Source organism: Danio aesculapii, chromosome 25 (assembly GCF_903798145.1).
Source record: "Danio aesculapii chromosome 25, fDanAes4.1, whole genome shotgun sequence".
Classification (NCBI taxonomy): Eukaryota; Metazoa; Chordata; class Actinopteri; order Cypriniformes; family Danionidae; genus Danio; species Danio aesculapii.
In genome coordinates this window covers 23,832,242-23,854,926 of record NC_079459.1, presented here as the reverse complement: position 1 = coordinate 23,854,926, position 22,685 = coordinate 23,832,242, and the positions used below count along the sequence as shown (strand labels likewise).

The window sequence follows — 22,685 nt, the reverse complement described above, 5'->3', positions numbered from 1 at the left end:
CGGATCAATGGAATTTAATGCACTGCTTTTTGTTTGCTCTAGGACCCACTTTATATCATATATCAATCAGGCAATGGAGATCATTGATTTTTTTAAGAAACCAGATCTTAAATGTGGTGATATTGTAATGGCATGACAGTTCACAAGAAGTGCTGATGCTGGCTTACTAAAAATTAAAGGTCCTTGCGCATATACTCCATTGGAATTAATAGGTTTATGTTTTGAGTGAAATGAGCATGAGTTTTATTAAATAAACTACTGATATTGTGTCTTCAAAATTTCAAATATGAGTATTATTTAGAGTAGTTATTTGAAGTAAAAGACAATAGGTCAATATAAAATATTCCATGTTTCCAGACCTTATCTCTTATAAACAATTGGAAGTTAATGTTTTTGCAATTATTCTTACACAGAAAACAGTAAACTCTTGCAACTCTCACTTTGCTGCCATTTTGATTAATTAAATACAGAATAAAAAGTCAAAACAGCTAGATTTAAGCTTAATATTGATATAACTTTGATATTTTCATATAACTCCATATCACAGATCTGCCCTTTTATCTCCTAAACATATGTATATGTAACAAATGTATTATTTATTTATAAACATCAGTTATTCTTTTAAGTTAAGTTTATTTTCCAGATTTCAGATTTTAAGGAATTTTGACATTACAATTACTTGTGTGTGTGCGTGTGCGTGTGTGTGTGTGTGTCTGTACTTCCATACATTTTAATGCATTACAGTGTGTGTGTGTGTGTGTGTCCTTGCCTCCATACATTTTAATGAATCACAGAATTATTAGCCCCCTGAATTATTGGCCCACCCTGTTTATTTTTTAAAGAAGAGAAGATTTTTCAACACATTTCTTAACAAAATAGTTTTAATATCTCATTTCTAATAACTGATTTATTTTATCTTTGCCATGATGACAGTAAATATTTTCCTTGGCTTTTAAAAAATTTAAAACTGCTTTTATTCTAGCCGAAATAAAACAAATAAGACTTTCTCCAGAAGAAAAAATATCAGACATACTGTGAAAAAATTCCTTGCTCTGTTAAACATTTGGGAAATATTTAAAAAAGAAAAAAAATTCAAAGGGGGCTAATAATTCTGACTTCAACTGTATTTATTTATTTATTTATTTATTTATTATTTATTATATATATATATATATATATATATATATATATATATATATATATATATATATATATATATATATATATATATATATATATATATATATATATATATATACATACAGCTATGAAAGAACTTGAAAAAATTAAGTGAAATTTGTTTGATAATATTTCTTCATTTATACAGCAAATTATGTTCTGACCTCCAGCTTTGGCAGGGGCTGCTATCACAGACATGATCCACTGTTTGGTGATTGGCTGGACGCTCTCTGCCAGCTGGATCAGGACCAGAGGCTCAATTTGAGGAGAGATACAGCAGGGACAGTTGACGCGGGACCAGGAGCTTGGCCCAGTCACTTTGGTCGGGGTTGAAAGTCCCTCCTGGGGTTCCTTCTGGGACGTCATGGTGTCCCTTTGGAACTGAAACCATTGAGAGAGTGGGTATCTGTTTTCATTGTAGTTTTAGAAACATCTTACAGTGCATTTCAAAATAGTCAGGTTGGCTCAAAGGACACGTACAAATATATTTATTTTTATTTAGTGGTAGACAATTTGATGAATGAATTGATATTAAATTATATTTAATTATTGTAATGCTATCATGTTACAATCATAAAACATTTGTTTGTTTTTAAACACTTAGCAACAAACATATTTATTTAAGTCAATGGCCTCAAACTCAATTCCTGAAGAGCCGCAGCTCTGCACAGTTTAGCTCCAACCACCTCCAACTCACACCTGCTTAATAGTCTCTAGTGCTGCATCCCAATTTGCATACTATCCATCCTAAATGGTTTTTGAAAATAGAATTAGTATGTCCCAAATTGTAATAAGTTGAGAAGAGTATGTCAAAGGTCCCCTGATGGTTTACTATTTACGGTACAAATTTAATACTCTAATCGCGGATACTGCCCACAGTACATTGTGTGTTGGACGTGAATTCGATTAGAACTACAAACACGGGTGAAAAGTGGAAATAAACTACAAACATGGTGGACGCGCGAGACCAACCGAGAGGCTTTGGTAAAAATGTTTGTTTGACTGTTAATTAATATCTAGCCAACTGGAAAATATTTAAATCTCGTTTCCTGTGTTATATTTCATCTGCAACATCAATACTAAACTTATATAAAGACGTGTTTGGACATTAACGTCTGAATGCATAATTATCCAAAGACCTAAGGAGATTTCTCTGCAAGGAAGTCTCGTGAATGAGAGATTAACCTGCTGCTGCTTCTCCAGTAAGGTATGTAATTAAATATGAAAGAATTGCGGATGATGTGTAGATGATTGACAGGGCTCAAAACTAAGCAACACAACGATCTTTTAACGAGAAAGTAGTATGTCCCAAAGCTTAAATACTTTTCTATTACACACTCAAAAGTATATATTTTTCCTTCACAAAAAAGTACATACCTTTAGGGCATAGTAAAAGTATGCGAATTGGGACGCAACATAGTAGTCTTAAACACCTTGATTAGTGTTTGATTAGGGTTGGAGAGCTGTGCAGAGCTGCAGCCCTCCAGGAATCCAGTTTAGCCCCTTTCACACAAACAGACCTTTCTGGAAAATTACCGGCAATTTTCCGGAAAGGTCTTTATGTGTAAACAGGCCCTTTTTAAAAATACCGGTAAATTTATTCCGGCAATTGTCTGGATATTTACCGGTATCACTGTGTGAAAGGGGCTTTTGAGACCTACAATTATGGTTATATTTATTATATTTCAAATGTATAAATCTTTAAAATAGTATTGATACAATGATCTGAGTAAAAAAACAAGGCAAACAAAAAATATAGTTATTGTAGGACTTTTATTATTATACACGATTATGCCGTCGAACTGTTGTATAAACACAATATCACACTCAACGCAAACCTCCCACTAGTGCCGATATACAGCCACATCGCACTGCTACTCGTGTGATATTGCTCATATAAAAAAAATACATATAAAATTTATTTACACTGAAGAAATGTTGAATGAAAATTTATGATATTGTATGATTTATCAAATATAAGATAAACAAATTGATTTTGAGCTTATTGTAGAAAATACATGTATATTTGTAATATTTAAAATATTGCTAATAACAAACTGAACATAACTGTCCAGCATTATGGACTCAAATACAGTCATCACAGTTACATTAACAATTATTACAAATATTATTCATGTTGTGAATGGGCCTTTACGCTTATGAAAAGTGCCTAGAAAAAGATTAAACCATTGTACAACTGACCTGAGAGAGATAAAACTCAACATACTGAACAAAACGCACATACATTCAAATCGCCTCCAGCAATGCAAACACATGAACGCCAGCTATCAGATCTCTGACTTCCCAAACAATAAACAAAACTTCAATGAAACAAAGCAGCCTTTTTCAGCATTCACACGAACATCATGTACTAAACTACAAATAACACACAACTTTAAAAGGAGGCTACTTAAATAACAGTCGCATTACTTAAAGACTGGTTTGTTTCTGTTGTCAGCTCAACTAAAACACAAGCGAAACAAAGAAATCAGCAGGAAGAGCCGAAATTAGAGCGTGAAAGTATCTGACAGATGCAGTTATTGAACAGGAAGTGTGTTTTTTTTAAGCGGGCTACCTGTCAAACAGCCGAGACCTTCTGTCAGACGCTGGACAGTGTTGTTGATGTCCACACTCCCCCCCACAGTCCTGTCTGAAACTAAATCAAGACATTAGTTTGAGTCACACACGGATCATACAACACACTTCCAGGATGTGTTGTTTTGCACACTTACTCACTCGATTCAGAGCCAATCCATGCGCAGCTTCACTGGGAGAGAAGAAGAATGCAGATGAACGTCTCTCCTCCCTGGCTTTAGGGTGTGGAGGGACATTTTCTTTTTTTTTTTCAACGAGCTTTTCTGCAGTCCAGGCACATCTGGGTCCTACTGCCTGCCTTGTTTGAGTCTGAAAATAAATAAGTTACTTATGCTCGTTTTCACAGACTGGTACAGTACGGTTCGGGTCGGTACGGGTCACCTTTATCAGGCTTGCGTTTCCACTACCAAGGGTACCCTATGAAGGTATTTTTGGTGAAAAACTCCCAAGCAGCTGTAAAAGTGTCATTTGTAGTTGTAAATAATAGCCACAAATGTGTATCAGCAAATTTGTACTCGCGGAGCAAATTTATGTGTAGGTTGTGTGAGCGTATTGTAGAAAATAAATGTATATTTGTAATAATTAAAATATTGCTAAGAACAAATTGAACATAACTGTCCATCATTGTGGACTCAAATACAGTCATCACAGTTACATAATAATTATTACAAATATTATTCATGTTGTGAATGGGCCTTTACCGAACAGGCAAATTAAAAAGGCGAATAAAAACAAAACGCTCATACATTCATAAAGTTTTTGTTTATTGTTTGGGAAGTCAGAGATCTGATAGCTGGCGTTCACGTGTTTGCATTGCTGGAGGCGATTTGAATGTATGTGCGTTTTGTTTTTATTCGCCTTTTTAATTTGCCTGTTCGGTATGTTGAGTTTTATCTCTCTCAGGTCAGTTGTACAATGGTTTAATGTTTTTCTAGGCACTTTTCACGAGTGTAAAGGCCCATTCACAACATGAATAATTTTTGTAATAATTATAATGTAACTGTGATGACTGTATTTGAGTCCATAATGATGGACAGTTATGTTCTGTTTGTTATAGGTTTGTTGTAGGGTTTTTTGTCTCCAACAAACACAACGCAACATTTACACCTTTTCAAATCCCATCGGACGAATCACAAATACAGAAACTCATCCGCTCATGTTCTTTGCTACTATTGTTGCAGTGAATATGGTGCAAAACACATTCACACACCTGCATCCAGAAATGTGAAGTCAGAGACAAAACTTGCACATCTGTAGAGTAGAATGTGTATCCACGCAAAAAAAAGAGCTGAACGCGTGTCGAACGTCTGATTAATTTTATTCTAAGCACAAACACCAATATGTTACTGCAGCGGCTCAAATCTGCAGCTTCGAGTCTCAAGCACTGTTTTTAAAGGGCACATAGGTTACCACTTTTTCCAGATTTAAGATAAGTCTTTTGTGTCCCCAGAATGTGTCTGTAAAGTTTCAGCTCAAAACAACCATCAGAGTATTTGTTATAGCTGTCTGAAGTGTCTGTATTCTAGCCGGTAAAACCTGGTTGCTGTTTTTTTTGTACTGGGCCTTTAAGGATAGTCCTCCCTGCCCACCGTTCCCACGTGCCTGTCAGCAACATGCCTCAATCGCCACCCTCTGCTGCCTCAGGAAGCAGATCTCACGTCGCATTTGTAAGAAATACTACAGTAAGAACTTTACCAATCAGTATTTGATGCACAGAGAGAGAGAGAGAGAGAGACAGCGTGCGCGCTTAGCTTCGCACTCTGTTTGCACGCATATGTGACAGGATACAGGTTAATCCTCACTGCTAAAGCTAAATTAAGCTAAAGCTAAATCGCTGTAATTCATTACACACGTGCTCTGTTTTAAAACATTTTAAACTTGTAAAACTCACTCTTGATTTGATGATGATTGATGATCCTAGCGAACTGAACTGACCTTTTATTCACGGTTGCTTTGCGCACGTCTGGTCTTGTTGATATGATTATACACGTGACCACGGACATGTTAATACGCAGCTGTCAATCAATATTGGTGGGCGGGGGGACCGCACTCCTACGTTAAGTTGCGGTCGGTCTGAAAACCGCTCTAATTGGTCCACCGTTTTTATGTTGTTAAATTTGAAAAAAAGGACTGGGTGTGTTTATATCACCCCAATATGACTGTCTATACACTATATCTACACACATCTGTCCAAACAGCTTGAAAAGTAGATTCTTCACCATAGGTGCCCTTTAACTTGCAAATCTACGTTTCGTGCTCTCTCTCTTCTGCACCAAACATCACTGTGATATTTGGTGCAAATGTGACTTGTGTATCTGCAAACCAAAACGTGGGCTCTCAGAGAAATTCAGCCAATCAGAAGAGGTTTCCTTGACCTTGTTTAGCCATAGAAAAGAGCTTGCGACAGAACCAGTGGGGAAACGATGACATCCTAAAAGCAGCAGTCCAGTAAAGGTACGTTTTCATTGCTTCTTTTTATAAAATCATGTATAGTTGTACAGTTTTTTGTTAGTTTAAATATAACTATGTTAGTGATCGATATTCATAGCTAGGATAGCAATTCTTGTTTAACAAAAGGTAACGTGGCTAGCTTACCCCTAATGTCAAGTTCGCTATTCAGTCTTCTCATATAATACGACCTTGTAAATTAAACTATTTAATTCATACGCTATATTTATTTTAGAAAAATGGCAGACCAGGGTGTGTCCAATGCATTGAGGTGAAGTTGGTTTTATAGTTGCATAGTTGACTTTCTCCTTAATAATATAATTTCAGAAAAATATTGTTTTCAAATTCTTTATAGGGAAATCATATTAGCAGCCAATGACTATCAAAATACAGCACTGCCCACAGTCAATTAAATTGTGCTAATGTGTTTTGAAGTCATTCAGACCGAATTTTTAAAGTACCATGGTAAACAATATAGGGACCATTAAAATGTTTAAATGTACAAATATAAAACCAGCTTTACCTTAATAACCAATGCTACCATGTTTTTATGATTAATTTTACACTCGAAAAACATTTAATTTTACCAAACATTTTAGCCAAGAATGCATCGCTAGCTCACCCCAACCCTTTCAATAATGATGTGAACAATTAACTATATAAGTAAATCTACATGAATTGCCACCAGACAATGTATCTTATTTTCTTAAATTTCTGTTAAAGAATGGAAATGCATACATTATTGAAAGTATTATCATTATTTATTGAAAACAAACAGAAACATAATTATATTGTTAAAAGAATGAATATGAGTAATCATGACAAATAAAGTCAACAACACATGAAACTAAATACAAGTCACCAACACATGAAACCAAGCTTTATTCTAATAGAGATGTATTACAGACAGAAGCCCATGTTTTGCTGTTTCTCCACACAGCTGGGCCAGTTGTGCAGATGATCAGAGGGACTTCGCCATCATCACATCCCTCATTGTTGCAGCCAGACTGAAACAGGATGGGGATACATGGCAGTCCATGCCCGAGATACGGATGATGACGAGACCACAGCAACATCTGGCCCAGATGAGGACACAAGGGCAGGTGGACTGATACAGGGTCTCGTTTACTGCACTACAGGAGAACAGGGGTGCCCAAACTCCAGAACTGCTGCTGTCTTGCAGAGTTTAATTGAAGTTGACTCTAAACTCTCCAGGACACCAGTCCTCCGAGACTGAGTTTGGGCACCCCTGCACTACAGCATTTCCAGGATGCTGCTGTGGACTTCTTTACCCTCACCAACACCAATCTGCAAATATTACAGATCATACAAAACATTAAAAAACATTCAAAAACAAAGTCATTTTAATCACAATGTGTTATTTGATTTCTGTAGTGCTAATAATAAAATTATCTTACCTCTTATTTTGGATTCTTTTTTCCACAAATGTGTTAGTTCCCTTGTCTACAGGTCTAGCTCCATCACAACAGCTATGCAGAAAAAGCACACACACCAGCAATCAGAAAGCTGACGTGATCAATGTTTGAAAACACAACTAATAATAAATAGCAAATGTAAAAGATGCTTTCTTAATTTCTGTACTGTACTCAATAAAGCCTCCCTGTAACATCGTGACTAGAACAAATCACCTCTGTGATTCACATGCTCAAATAACATGTTGGTGTAGTTGCTGATGTAACACAAACCTTCCTCAATTGATCACCTATACTGATGCACAGATTTAACAAATTAGCCTTAATTCTCATTTATTAAAATTACATGTATCTAATCTAAACAATATTGACAAGATTCTACATCAGCCCAAATACATCACTCACTCAGATGTCTGTTTAGTCTTGTGATCTGCAATACTTCACATATTTTTCTGTCAGACATCTGATAATGATCTTTTTTACTTTTGAAACGTTTCTTTATATGTGCTTACTGGAGAATCTAACATTACATAATAAACATTTACAGCAATATAAAATAACTATAATTTAAAGCCTCTTTACACCCTCAGCAATTCTACAGTGCCCTGTACAGTAGCTCAACAAATGCGAGTTTAACACAAGGAACTATCTTTGGTTTAATACTCACATTTCAAACTGATCGCATCCTCTTCCTCCTTCAGGCCGTATGCTGTGGCTTCCTGGAGTAGAAAGGTATCCATCTGGCGTACTTTTTTATGGTTACTAAAATTTCAAACATACTCCTTTCTTTAGGCATGTTTGCTCCAACTAGGGAATAGTTAAGCAGGAATTTTCGAACGCAAACCAGGTATAGATACGGCGAATCTCGCAAAGGGTATGGTTTCGGTTTTGAAGTTCAGCCGCCGCAACTCTAGAGCTTTGACATCACGCCCCATCCCCTATTGGCTGAATTTCTCTGAGAGCCCACGTTTTGGTTGGCAGATACACAAGTCACTATTGCACCAAATATCACAGTGATGTTTGGTGCAGAAGAGCGAGAGACGTAGATTTGCAAGTGAAAAACAGTGCTTGTAGCGGCAGATTTGAGCTGCTGCAGTAACACATTTGTGTTTGTGCTTAGAATAAAATTAATCAGACGTTCTACACGCGTTCAGCTCTTTTTGTGCAGATACACATTCTACTTTACAGATGTGCAAGTTTTGTCTGTGACTTCACATTTCTGGATGCAGGTGTGTGAATGTGTTTTGCACCATATTCACTGCAACAATAGTAGCAAAGAACATGAGTGGATGACTTTCTGTATTTGTGATTTGTCTGATGGGATTTGTGCACCTGCATTGAAGAATTTAAAAAGGTGTAAATGTTGCGTTGTGTTTGTTGGAGACAAAAAATACCTACACACTTGCAAATTTGCTCTGCAAGTACAAACTTACTGATAAACATTTGTGGCTATTATTTATATATTTATATACTACAAATGACACTTTTACAGCTGCTTGGGAGTTTTGCACCAAAAATATCTTCATAGGGTACCCTTTTGGTGGGCGTGGTGTATGACAGAGTTTTAGTCGACGTCATTCTCGTTTGAATAAATGTCTACAGTAAAGCCGTACAGGTCGTTCACAAATCATACGAGAAGCACTTCTCACAATACAGATGCTTTAAACACATAAATACTTGTTTATAAAATGTATATTACTAACCTTTCTATGAACATGATTTGATTATAACTGCAGATCAACGACAAAAATAGCCTACTGTAACGTCTGCAATTATATAAAATAAATATATAAATGCAACATATATGAACACATATATAACCTTACAGTCTCCGATATGTTACCAATTACAGAAAAACGACACACAGCATACATTTAGTCCGTATTTAGGTTCATAAGCATCACGCAACAGCCCACAGTCAGTGCAAACTTCTCATCTGTGTCTGTAATCTTCACCAGGTCACCAACATGTCAATTCTGTTAGAGAGTAATTCTGTCATTCCCAGTTCAGAATAGTCCAAAAGGCGATAATAATAGTTAAACATGGCAGTTTGTTTGTGATTCAGGTTGCTGAAACAATTTGCTCCTGAGTTTTGTCGGGCTTCTCCTTTGTTCGCGCTTCACTCTCGCATTTGTCCTTTTCTTTCTAAATGGATCACTCTTGCGTTTGTCAGTTTCTGACACAATCAGGCTTCAAAAGCACGTCAATAATCAAGCGCACGTTATTATCATCAGCTCAAGAAGTTTGTTATTTCAGATATAGTCACACACGCGAGCGCAAGCAAGAAAGTGTAACCGCTCGCGGTTCAGACTAGCTCGTAAAAAGCAAAGGGACACAGGGTAAATCTGCTTTTCTTTTTGGCTTTGGGCCTGTTCATCAAGATGAAAACAAGGTTTGTTTGAGCCGGGGTTGACCATGGCTTGTTATTATATGTATATATATTTATGTTGTATTCTCGGCTGTGTATTTTAAACATGGCGGCCCCTTTGTTTTCATTCTGGCTTGTTGCATAAGCATAACATTTCTCCGCAAACCAATAGCGTTCAGCTGTGCGTCTAGCTCCGCCTTTTGGTACCCTTTCTAGTGTTTGGTACCCGTTCAAAAGGGTGCCGAAAAAGTGGTTTGGTACGGTTCGGTATGCCTTTTGACAGTGGAAACGTCCATAAAAGCGTACCAAACCAAACCGTACCATACCATACCACTCAGTGGAAACGGCCCATTACTGATTACAAAATACTTGTTGAAAATTGTAGTGTGCATTGTCATGGGATTGCTTATTTTAGGTATCGTATTTGGATTACTTTTTTGACACCTTTTGATTATTTGTTGATGTCAAATTGTGAAGTATGAAGTAACAGATGATTTTACATGATATTTACATGGCCGTTCTGTGTTGTGACATGACATTCGGTAGAATTTTTTCATAAAGAAACATTTGTAATGGTGGTTGTGTTGTCTAAAATAAGTCTAATACATTCTTTGAAAAAAAATTCAAATTTTAAATTTCAAAAACTGCTTACTATGGGACTCAAACACAGGCCGCCTGTACCGCAATACAACGCTCAACCGCTGGTCCACATCGGTACTGCAAGGATCAGCTTTTTCACGGCCCTTAATCCCAGACCTTGAACAAAAAAAATGGTTAAGGTTATAGGTTTTTTTAATAAACTCTCGGGTGCTAGACAAGATTACCTTGTCAAATAATACATTAAAAGCCTGGATAGCCGTGGCAAGCACTCAACCACCATGCACACAATGAAAAAGAAAAGGGAAAAACATAAAGATAACTCAACACACACTTTTAAATGGAATCAACTGTTATATATTTAACACACAGTACAACGAAAATGTTTTCTGAACAAAAAATATATATTTTTTTCATCACTGTTCAATCTTTAGACAAACAGTTTTAAAGATTTATAAACAAAATTAACACTCCTTATATAACAACAAAAACAGTTCAATAATAATTTGTGGCTGATATAACGGGAGCAAGATAGAAAAAGAAATGTAACGAAAGCCTGTGTAATGGAGTTGCAATGTGTGTGTAGATTGTCAGCATTTGTATGGGTGTATGAATGAATGCAAATGAACTACTGACCCAGGCAAACAATGTCGATCTGTATAGGTCCACCTTTTCATGAGATTCCCCGAGGAGCCAGGAGACCCCTCGCACACAATCACTTGTGAAGTTAGTTTCCTAGCCCACCGCGTCCACAATCACTACATGCCACCGTCTTTTAATGTCTTCACACACTCGTCATAACCAACAGCTCTCCACTCTTGCACCTTTTTTCTCTTCTCTCTCAAATTCTTCACCACCAAACACACACACGAAAAAAACTTCCTTTCTCTTACCTTTCCACCCTCTTTTATCTCCTCCTATTCCCTACCTGAACTTCCACTTCCTCCCGACCCCCTAGTTATTGTTTGGAAGCTCCAGGAAGGGCAAGTCGGAGCAGCGCCCCCTAGTGGCACTTAGAAAAATTTGTAAGTGGAATCTCGTCTCGCCACACTCTCCTCCATCCCTTCATGAGAACAACCCATGTTGTTCGATGCTTACGAGGATTTACATTTTTTTTTATCTTTTTTGATCCTTCAGTGGGAGGACCTTTGTGTGATTCTTTCTCCCTTGCTTCCAGCTCCTATGCCGTGGGGAAACATGGTTTGAGATTACACACACGAACATTTCTCACATCTTCACCAGTGTCTTCAAGGGATACCTGGTAGTTCACAGGACCTAGTTGCTGGATAATGCGGTATGGTCTTTTCCACTTTGGAGCTAGTTTAACACTGAATGAGCTTTTGTGGAATTTTCTTTGGCTTGCCTTTGCAACTGTGTAATTTGGTGTACCATGTTGTATGCAGGCCTGGTTGGTGAGAGACCACGTCCGTGCAGCAGTTTATCCATGGGACTGTGGATTTTCCGACTTAGGTGGAGTTTGGCAGGCGTCATCCCAATGGATTCCTAGATCGCAGAATTTAAAGCAAAACGTAACTCTGGTAAGCATGTATGCCATGTTGTGGTTGTCCTCCACAAACCATGCAATCATTGACTTCAAAGTGCGATTCACCCTTTCCGTCAAGTTGGTCTGTGGGTAATAAGCAGTGGTAAGTTTTGGAGTGATGTTCCATTTTCCACACAGTTCCGTGAATAGAGAAGAGACAAACTGCGCTCCTCAGTCTGACAACATATAGTCAGGAACTCCCCATCGAGTCAACATTTCTTGTCTTAGTATGGTGGGAAATAGTTCAACCCATTTGGAGAAGTAGTCAACGAAAACGAGTAAGTATTTATTTTGTTTTCCAGGCTTTGGCATTGGACCCATTATATCAACTCCCCACATCTCATTTGGTCGTGTTGTTGTAACTTGCTGTAACTGTTGTCTGGTTGGTTTCCGGTTGTCCCATTTGGTGAATTGACATTTCGCACACTTTTTGACATATTTTTTTAATGTCAGTCCACATTCCAATAAGCAACATCTTGTATTTGCTTGTACTTCTTGTAAATTCCCAAGTGTCCACACAAGGGAGTATCATTGTACCATTCTAGCACTGTTGGTATAAGAGTAGATGGAATGACTACATTGTAATGAACTGTTTCGTCTGCTAGGCGGGTGATGTGATACAGCTTGTCTTCCAACACCGTGTACTGGTCTTGTTCCTGTTGCTCATTTTTGGCCAGAGCTTGAAAGATCTTCATGATGTCTGCATCTTGATGTTGTTTCTCCCAGATGGTTTGTGGGGTGACAGGGAAATCAGGCAGATCCTTTTCAGTGGTGTACAAGTTACAACCTGGCATGAAATACATGCGAGACAAGGCATCAGGAGCGACATTCAGCCGTCCTCTTCTATACTCGATCACAGAATCATAGCGTTGCAATGCAAGGCCCATCTCATGAGTCGACTGGCTGGTTTGGTGGAATTCATTACCCATTGCAGAGCAGAATGGTCTGTAACCACTGTAAACATCCTTGGTTCCAAATAGTGCTGCCACTTGTCTAAAGCCCACACGTCCTTAATGTTTTGTGGGACTGGGTGTGAATGACCTCCACCTTCTTGGGGTCAGCTGCAATTCCTTGGTGACTCACCACATGGCCTAGAAAGGTCAGGTAGGCAAAAGGAACATTTCTTCAGATTTAAGTTTAGACCTGCTTTTTCCAGTCTCTCCAAGATGGTGTGGATGTCATGAAGATGTTGGGTAAAGGTGGGTGAGTAAATGATAATTTCATCGATATAGACGTAACAAATTTTTCCAAGTAAATCTCTCAGGACGACTTCTATTAAACGTTGGAGGGTAGCAGGAGCATTTTTCAGTCCAAAGGCCATAACATTAAAATTATATAACCCTCTATAGGTGATAGAGAGGTGGTACCTGCCAAGTTAAGGTCCAAGCTTGAGAATATCAATGCTCCAAATTGGGACTCTAAAACCTCTGTGATGTTACTTATTGGATAAGCATCACTTTCTGTTAGCGCATTCAGTTTTCTATAGTCCACACAGAACATAAGACTGTTGTCTTTCTTAGGGACAAGAACTACTGGAGATGCCCATGGAGAACAAGACTGTTCGATGACACCTGCCTTTAGCATCCCTTCAATCTGCTCCTCTACTATGGCTTGTATCATTGCACTGAGATGGTAAGCTCGTTGTTTAATGGGTACCTGATGGCGGAGGTACAAGTAATGTTCCAACACCTTAGTTCTTCTTGGTCGGTGAGTACATACATTTGGATGTGATTCAACAATGTCCCTAAGCCGTCTTTCCTCCTCTGGTGGCATAGCTGCTTTCTGAGGGGTTTCCTCAATAAGAGCATGATCACTGGTTGAACCAAGGTACATAGGTTTCCTTACATACCACTACAGGTTGAGGGGTGGAACTGAACTGAATAAGGACAGTCGTTGTCTACCTGTGATATTGCTCATCGGTTGAACAGGTAATCTACTGGTAGGTATGCTGGCCGGTCCAGGTTGGAAAAAGTACTTAACTTGTGGAGCATTATTGAAAATGTACTCTCCCGCTGCAACATTCAGAATAAGTCCACTATAGTTGATGTAATCCAAAATTAACACAGCTGTATATGACAAGGATGGAGAGGGGAGAACCACTGCTTGCACTGCTATGTCTGTGTCTTGCAAGGTAATGGTCACATTAATCCAACCCGATGGATTTTCAGCCTCTCAGTTGGCCAAGTATAGTGGTCCAGCAGTCCAAGGATGAAGGCTTTTGTTGGGTTGGAGCAGCTTCAATAACTCTTCATGGATCAGAGTATAACTTGCTCCAGTGTCAAGAATAGCCTTCCCATTCCAGGTGCCAGGTGTTATAGGAACAACTAACTGTTGAGGAATTTTACATGAAGTGTTTTCCACAAAACCCCTTTTTGTTTTTGAAACAAATGGAGATGCTGTAGGCGTCGTACCGGCATCATGTGCTAAAACCAGCCAACCAGCCTAGGCTGGTTTAAGCAGTTTTTTTCAGTAGGGCAATTTGTGAGAAATTACATATTTTTACTCCAAAATGATTTTTAGAGTTTAAATACTTCCTTTAGCGACATAAAGTGGCTTCACATGATATACTGAGGTAAAAATGTAATTATTTTATAGCATTTCTAAAAATTATAAACTTTATCGATTCGCACTACCTTAACATTATACATTATCCTTATGAACCTACCGAGATGACTTGATGGACGTTACTGTTGCATTCATGTTGGTTATCTTCACATTTCGTCAGTCATAACACTCCTATCAGCAATTTCTTTAACTACAACCTTGGCATTTGCTCTACAAAAACATTTTTGGAAAGTTTTAAAACTCCTCCATGAGTCTGGAAAATCTGGAGTTAACGTTACAGTGTCAGGGCGCCCTCTGGCATCAGGTATGAATGAAACAATTACATGTCTGTATGTGCACTATTGATTATTAAATATCATAATTATGGTCATATTATTGACACTAATAATTAACACAAATATTTAATTGCTTAAACTCATTACCAGTGAAACAAATGGAGAAGCTGTAGGCGTCGTACCAGCATCATGTGCTTGGGTTGGACCTGGGTTTGGATTCTTAAATGCTCCCTTGTTATTTGCAGGACGAAATGAGGGGTTGAATTGATTGGCCGGTGAGGTGACATAGGGACATTTACCAGGAGCATGATGTCCTTTACAATGCCAACATTAAATTGAGTGTTTCTCCACATTCCGATTTCCTGGAAGTGGAGGTGGGACTGAAAGATGTTTACTCTTGATATTGCCTTCGTACATCAACTGGTGCTCGTAGTCCTTCTCTAATTGATGACCAAGCTTAACCAGCTTTTCCACTGTTGATACACGACTACGAAGCTGACTGGCTAGGTGTGGTCTAATATTCTTGAGGATCATTTTAACCAGTTCACCCTCTGTCAGGGTCTTCTTCCACCTTTTACATAGTGCTCTATATGAAAAAGCGAAAACTCTAATGAACTCTTTTTCTCCTTGCGTTCTAATTCGAACACGTTCGGCTTGTTCATATTCATAGTCTTCTGATGAGAAGGCAGAAATGAAAACAACTTCAAATTCAGACCACGTGGCTATGGAAAATCTGGCAACTTTCCACCAGTCATGGACAGTTCCATGTAAGACTGTCCTGAAAGTAGCTAGCACGTCCACTTCAGATAATGGATGATGTGCCAAGAAGTCTTTACATTTTGTGAGGTAATTTAAAGGATCAGAGTCATCACTGGGTCTTCCAAAGGTGGGAAAAGTAAGTCTCAAATAGTCATTTCTGATTAGGGAAGGAGAAGATGATGGCATACCTGGAGCAGACAGAGGTTAAACTGTTTCAGTTAAAATGACAGGTTCTGGACTGTGTGATATGGTGGGTGAAACAAGTGGTGATGTAAATGCAGATAATGTTTCTTTCACTTCCTTTAACTGTGTTTTCAACTTCTGGCTTACCTTTTTGCCATATTTTGCCACTATTTAGAAGAGATGCACAATCCATCCAGCTTTTGTTGAACTTGTTTTAAACCTTTTGTAAATGCTTCCTGGTTGGTTTGTACACTTTGGGGGAATACTTTTCAGGTCTTGCTGCATTTCCACCTGTAACTGCTGAACTAGGAAACGAACTTCAGCAAGAATGTTGGTTTCGACTTTAGTTAATTCCTCAAGAAACAATTTCTTCGACAGTTGGACCCCATGGTCAACAGCATTCTTCATTTCTTCATGCTTGTCAGAAACCACTTTATGAATTTGTCTGTGTTGTTCTAGAACCTTATTTTTCAGGTCAGAAATTTGGGTGGTTTGATGACATGCATGTTTGCAATTCCTGGGTAAGATGAGTCATGGAATTTTCTTGTTTTCAAAAACAAATTTTAAGAAATTCAAATCACTTTGAAGTTGATGTGTGACATGTTGAATTCCTCTAGCAGGTGTGAGTAAGTCAGGATGCAAATCTTGCTGTCCCAGGGAGGAAATTGATTCAGGTGTGTGCACATTTGCATTGAATCAAGTGGATGTTTCCAAGCGATTGGTGGCACTGGAGTGGTACCAGAAAGAATGGAGGAGCTGAACTGGACATTTGTCCTAGTGTGTTTAGGCTGAGCAATGCTGTGGGTACTGGAGTATGAGGTGGCAGAGGTTGTTACTGGCCATAAAGGAGTCTGTACAACCATAATGTCCATATCCACACAGATAGAAGGTGAGGGTGAAGCGGCGAACATCTTGTTTGGGTTTTTAGGTATGTTAATGTGCATCTAAATGAGTGTAATTTCTAAATCAATACAATGTAGTGATGTGTGTTTTTTATGTTCAGACTGTAAGGGGAAAACAAGAGAAAAAAGTTAATATAGTACACTGATACAAAAAAACAATTACTTTGCCATACCTGCCAACATTCAGATCATCGGGTGCGCGAAAGGTGAAGAGCTGGGGGGGGGGGGTGTTTGGGCGGTGGCAGGTGCGGGCGGTGAAGGCGCGCAAACTGTGGGGCAGGTATGAAGATGGTTGCACGTTGGGTCCGGTGTGCATGGGGACTGAACCAAAAAGGAGGGGGGGGGGGGGTTGGGGGAAAAGTTATGGTGTAGAGTCGGGTTGGCAGAAACTTCAAGCATTTCCGTTTTCGCAAGGTTGAGCTGAAGATGATGATCTTTCATCCAGTGTGAAATGTCTGACAGGCAGGCTGAGATGCGAGCTGGAACCGAGGGATCATCAAGGTGAAAAGAGAGGTAGAGCTGGGTATCATCAGCATAGCAGTGGTAGGAAAATCCATGTTTCTGGATGACTGTTCCTAAAGATGCCGTGTAGATGGAGAAGAGAAGTGGCCCAAGAACAGAACCCTGAGGTACCCCAGTGTTTAGAGGCTGTAGGTTGGACACCGCTCCCCTCCAAGACAACCTGAATGACCTGTATATATATATATATATATATATATATATATATATATATATAATAGTTTATTTTTTATGCTCACTGGCCACTTTATTAGGTACACCGGTCCAACAATCAGCCAATCACATGGCAGCAACTTAAGCATGGTCAAGACGATCTGCTGAAGTTCAAACTGAGCATCAGAATGGGGAAGAAAGGTGATTTAAGTGACTTTGAAAGTAGCATGGTGGTTGGTGCCACACAAGCTGGATTTTCACGCACAGCTATCTCTAGGGTTTACAGAGAATGGTCCGAAAAAGAGAAAATATCCAGTGAGCAGCAGTTCTGTGGGCACAAATGTCTTGTTGATGCCAGAGGTCAGAGGAGAATGGACAGACTGGTTCGAGCTGATAGAAAGGCAACAGTATCTCAAATAATGATAATAATAAAAATAATACATTTATTTGTAATGCGCTTTTCTTAGACACAAAGCACTACAAGGCAAAATACCAACAATAGCAGAAACAGCATAACAATAAAAAAGATGCAAAAAAACCCCAATAAGAATATGAACCATAAGATGGAATAAAAAAGTTAAAATGATCATCCTAAGTTAACAGCAATCCTTAAAAGGTGAGTGTTAAGAAGTTTCTTAAAACAGTCCAGAGAAGCAGCATTCCTAATGCTGATGGAAAGTGCATTCCACAGCTTAGGCACACTGTATGAGAAAGCTCTACCACCCATGGTCTTAAGTTTACAGTGTGGTTAATACAGGGCAAGTCCCGACGCCGAACCAAGTCTGCGGGCTGGAGTGGCAAGATTCACCAGGTCACAAATGGTGCTAGACCATGCGTTGCTTTGAAGGTTAAAATCAAGGTCTTAACATCAATCCGCGACTTAATAGGAAGCCAGTGTAGTTGTTGAAGTACAGAAGTAACAGGGAGAATTTTGAATATACTGTAATCTTCCGAGAGAACTTGTAGGTAAACCCACAAAAAGTGAATTACAGAAATCAAGACGTGATGTGATAAAGGCATGGATAAGCCTCTCTGCATCAGGTCATGAGAGCAATGGTCTAATCCATGAAATATTGATGAAAGAAGGCAGTTTTTGTTAAGTGTTTGAAGTGGGGGTTAAAACTGAGCTGTGCATCAAAAAGGACTCCAAGGTTACGCACCTGGGTAGAAGGGGACAGTTGAACATTATCAACCGAAAGTGTGAAATCCTTATACTGTTTAACACTAGTAGGAGTGCCAAATAGTAAAACCTCAGTTTTGGAACAGTTTAGTTTAAGGAAGTTTTGATTCATCCAGGATTTAATTTCTAAAAATCAGACAGATAAAACTGACATAGCACTGTTGAGATCCGGGCGAATACTAACATAGATTTGTGTGTCATTAGCGTAGCAGTGGTACCCCAAGCTATATTTTTTTCATAATCTGGCCAAGAGGCAACATAAAAATAACCTCTTGTTACAACTGAGGTATACAGAAGAGCAACTCTGAATGCACAACACGTCCAACCTTGAGGTGGATGGGCTACAGCAGCAGAAGACCACACCGGGTGTGTGTCAGCTAAGTTTGCTGTTAGCTGTCAGCTAAGAACAGGAAACTGAGGCTACAATTCACACAGGCTCAACAAAATTGCACAACAGAAGATTGGAAAAACGTTGCCTATTCTGATGAGTCTCAATTTCTGCTGCGACATTTGGATAGTAGGGTCAGAAATTGGCATCAACAACATGAAAGCATGGATCCATCCTGCCTTGTGTCAACAGGTCAGGCTGGTGGTGGTGGTGTAATGGTTTGGGGGATTAATTTCTTGGCACACTTTGGGCCCATTAGTACCAATTGAGCATTGTGTCAATGCCTTCGCCTAAATGAGCATTGTTGCTTACCATGTCCTTCCCTATTAACACAGTGTACCCATCTTCTGATGGCTACTTCCAGCAGGATTACGCGCCATGTCATAAAGCGTAAATGATCTCAGACTGATTTCTTGAGCATGACAATGAGTTCACTGAACTCAAATGGCCTATGGCAAGCCGTTTTGACTTTTCTTTATTCTCAGGATATGTATTCTTGATATCAACAATTTAATTCTTGATATCAACAATCAACGTTCTTGATATCAACAATTCAGTTCTTGATATCAAAAAGGTAATTGTTGATATTGAAAATGTAATTGTTGATATAAAAAACTGAATTGTTGATATCAATAATTACATTTTTGATATCAGGAATTAAATTGTTGATATCAAGAAATAGTTTTCAACTAGAAAAGATATTCATTTTTGATATCAACAATTGGTTCGTCACTAGTGACAATGTTAATTTCTGATATCATGAATGTAATTGTTACTAGTGAGATTAGTCATTTTAGATATCATAAATTACTTCCCTAATTGTTGATATCACAAATAACAAATGTAACGTGTTGAAATATAATTGCAGATATTAAGAATTAACATTTCAACCAGTGAAATTAAGTTCTTGATATCAGGAATTGACATTTTTACTAGTAACAATTCAATTGTTGATATCAAGAATAGACATTTGCACTAGTATCCATATGACAACTGATATAAAAAATAAATGCTTTTACAAGTAAGAATTGTATTTCTGTTATGAATTTTTAACTAGTAAGAAATCAATTCTTGATATCAACAATTAAATTTGAATGGCAGTCTATGGTGACATTTAACTAGGGAAAATACAATTACAGATATCAAGGACTATAATACTTACTAATTCAGTTCCTGATATCAAGACTGAACATTTTAACTAGTGAAACTGAATTGTTGGTATCAAAGATTAACATTGTTACTAGTGGAAATGCAATTCCTGATATCAACAAGTCGCATTCTGGATATTAACAATTAAGTTGTTGATATCAAGAAATCGTTTTCTGGATATCAACAATTTAATTCTTGATATCAATAATTCATATGCGGTTAAGCAATAAAAGTAAAAATAGCTTGTCAGAATAGCCGTTTTGTCTTTTATTGATAACAGGATATTAATTCTTGATATCAAGAATTAAATTGTTGATATCAATTATCTGAATTCTTGATATCAAGAATCTGAATTCTTGATATCAATAATTGTATTTCTGCGAATGGGGACATCATTGCTGAAATCAAGAATTAACGTTGTTACTAGTTGAAATGTAATATTGATATTAACAATGACCTTTTTTGATATCAAGAACTGAATTGTTGATATCAAGAATGTTGATTGTTGATATCAAGAATTAAATTGTTGATATCAAGAATACATATCCTGAGAATTAATAAAAGTTAAACAGCTTGCCATAAATGGCCTCCACAATCACCAGATCTCAATCCAATAGAGCACCTCCTGGAATTGGTGGAACGGGAGATTCACATCATGGATGTGCAGCCGACAAATCTGCAGCAACTGCGTGATGCTATTATGTCAATATGGACCAAAATCTTTGAGGAATATTTCCAGTACCTTGTTGAATCTATGCCATGAAGGATTAAGGCAGTTTTGAAGGCAAAAGGGGGTTTAACCCTGTTCTAGTAAGGTGTACCTAATAAAGTGGCCATTGAGTGTTTATACAAACAAGACCACACACACACACACACACACACACACACACACACACACACACACACATTAATGTTAGATACAACTAAAAAGTCTGGTAATTTAGCTTTAAATATTTGTCATTTTTTGCATTTATTCTTAATGCAACTTAACACAAGCGAATTCTCTGTAAACGTCATTAGTTTACATAAAACTGTGATTGATACGGTGATGCCATGACATATTTTGGTACACAATAAATGATTACACTATCAATACTGAAAAAAATGTGCTTGTTCTTGTGTAAACTAACTGTGAAAAAGCAGATAGCCTTCATCAAAATTATTTGACCTGAAACCACTAAACAGATGGAAACTTGAAGGTGGATGAACAGGATTGTCAGCTTGGTAAACACTCATGCAAATTATGAGAGCGGATTATATTACAGAACAAGAGCAGATGGTAACTTTTTATGTCCAGGAAGTTAAACAAAATGGATTTTAACACATTACATTAATTCAAAATGATCATTGATACATTTCCTATGCGTATTTGAAATTTAATTGCGTATTTAAATTAATTTAATTTATTTATCACACATTTTCATTTTTTCTAATTATTTACATACCACAAAATCTTGTCAGGCATATGCAGGACTATAACCACTTGCCATATTAATACATTCAATTTAAGTTTGGCTGCAAAATACTAACTAATAATCATAATAAAAAATAAAAAAAAAAGATTTATACTTTGCCACAATGCTTCAAAATACTAGTTTTTACCCCTTTGTCAGCAAGAAATTGTTCTGGATATCGTGAAGTGAAAAATTACACTTAATAAACAAACTTAAATGCTAACATTTTAGCCGCTAAGTTAAAGCATAGCGTCCAAAAATACATCACCCTGCTGAAAAATTCAGCTTAAACCATAGACTGTAAAATATGGATTAAACCAACATAGGCTGGTTGGCTGGTTTTAGCTGGTTAAGCAGCCTGGTTTTAGAGGGGTTTTGGCCATTCCAGGCTAGTTTTCAGTCATTTCCAGCCTGGTCTTAGCTGGTCAGGCTGGAAAATTACCAGCTAAATCCAGTTGACCAGCCTGGTTTAAGATGGACATTGCTGGCTTTGGCTGGGCTCCCAGCCTGGCTCAGCTGGTCAAGCTGGTTTTAGCTGGTCATTTTCCAGCCTGACCAGCTAAGACCAGCCTGGAAATGTCCAAAACCCCTCTAAAACCAGGCTGGTCAACCAGCTAAAACTAGCCGACCAGCCTAGGCTGGTTTAAGCAGTTTTTTTCAGTAGGGAAGTTTGTGGGAAATTACATATTTTTACTCCAAAATGATTTTTAGAGTTTAAATACCTTACTTCAGGGACATAAAGTGGCTTCACATGATATACCGAGGTAAAAATTGTATTATTTTATAGCATTTCTAAAAATTATAAACGTTATCGATTCGCATTACCTTAACGTTATACATTATCCTTATGAACCTACCGAGATGGTTTGATGGACGTTACTGTTGCATTTGTGTTGGTTATCTTCACATTTCGTCAGTCATAACACTACTATCAGCAATTTCTTTAACTACAACCTTGGCATTTGCTCTACAAAAACATTTTTGGAAGGTTTTAA

At 37.8% G+C, this 22,685-nt stretch overlaps 1 protein-coding gene and 1 long non-coding RNA gene across 3 annotated transcripts in view; both read right to left on the bottom strand.

Moving 5' to 3' along the window:
• ano10b (anoctamin 10b) overlaps positions 1–4,005 on the bottom strand; it is a 14,672-nt gene extending 10,667 nt beyond the window's left edge. Inside the window, exons 1-3 of one of the 2 annotated variants that reach the window (XM_056451579.1) lie at positions 3,916–4,005; positions 3,755–3,835; positions 1,344–1,560 (exon numbers count right to left, since the gene is read on the bottom strand). In XM_056451579.1, the coding sequence (XP_056307554.1) occupies positions 1,344–1,545 (202 nt within the window). In that variant the 5' untranslated portion in view covers positions 1,546–1,560; positions 3,755–3,835; positions 3,916–4,005. Of the gene's footprint in view, positions 1–1,343; positions 1,561–3,754; positions 3,836–3,911 lie in introns of both variants that reach the window. The other variant, XM_056451580.1, reaches the window with a different exon arrangement.
• Positions 3,997–22,685, bottom strand: LOC130219258 (uncharacterized). The gene is made up of 3 exons (XR_008836043.1): positions 22,548–22,685; positions 10,676–10,779; positions 3,997–4,083 (listed from the first exon to the last, which is right to left on the bottom strand). It is a non-coding gene; the product is annotated as an uncharacterized LOC130219258 (long non-coding RNA).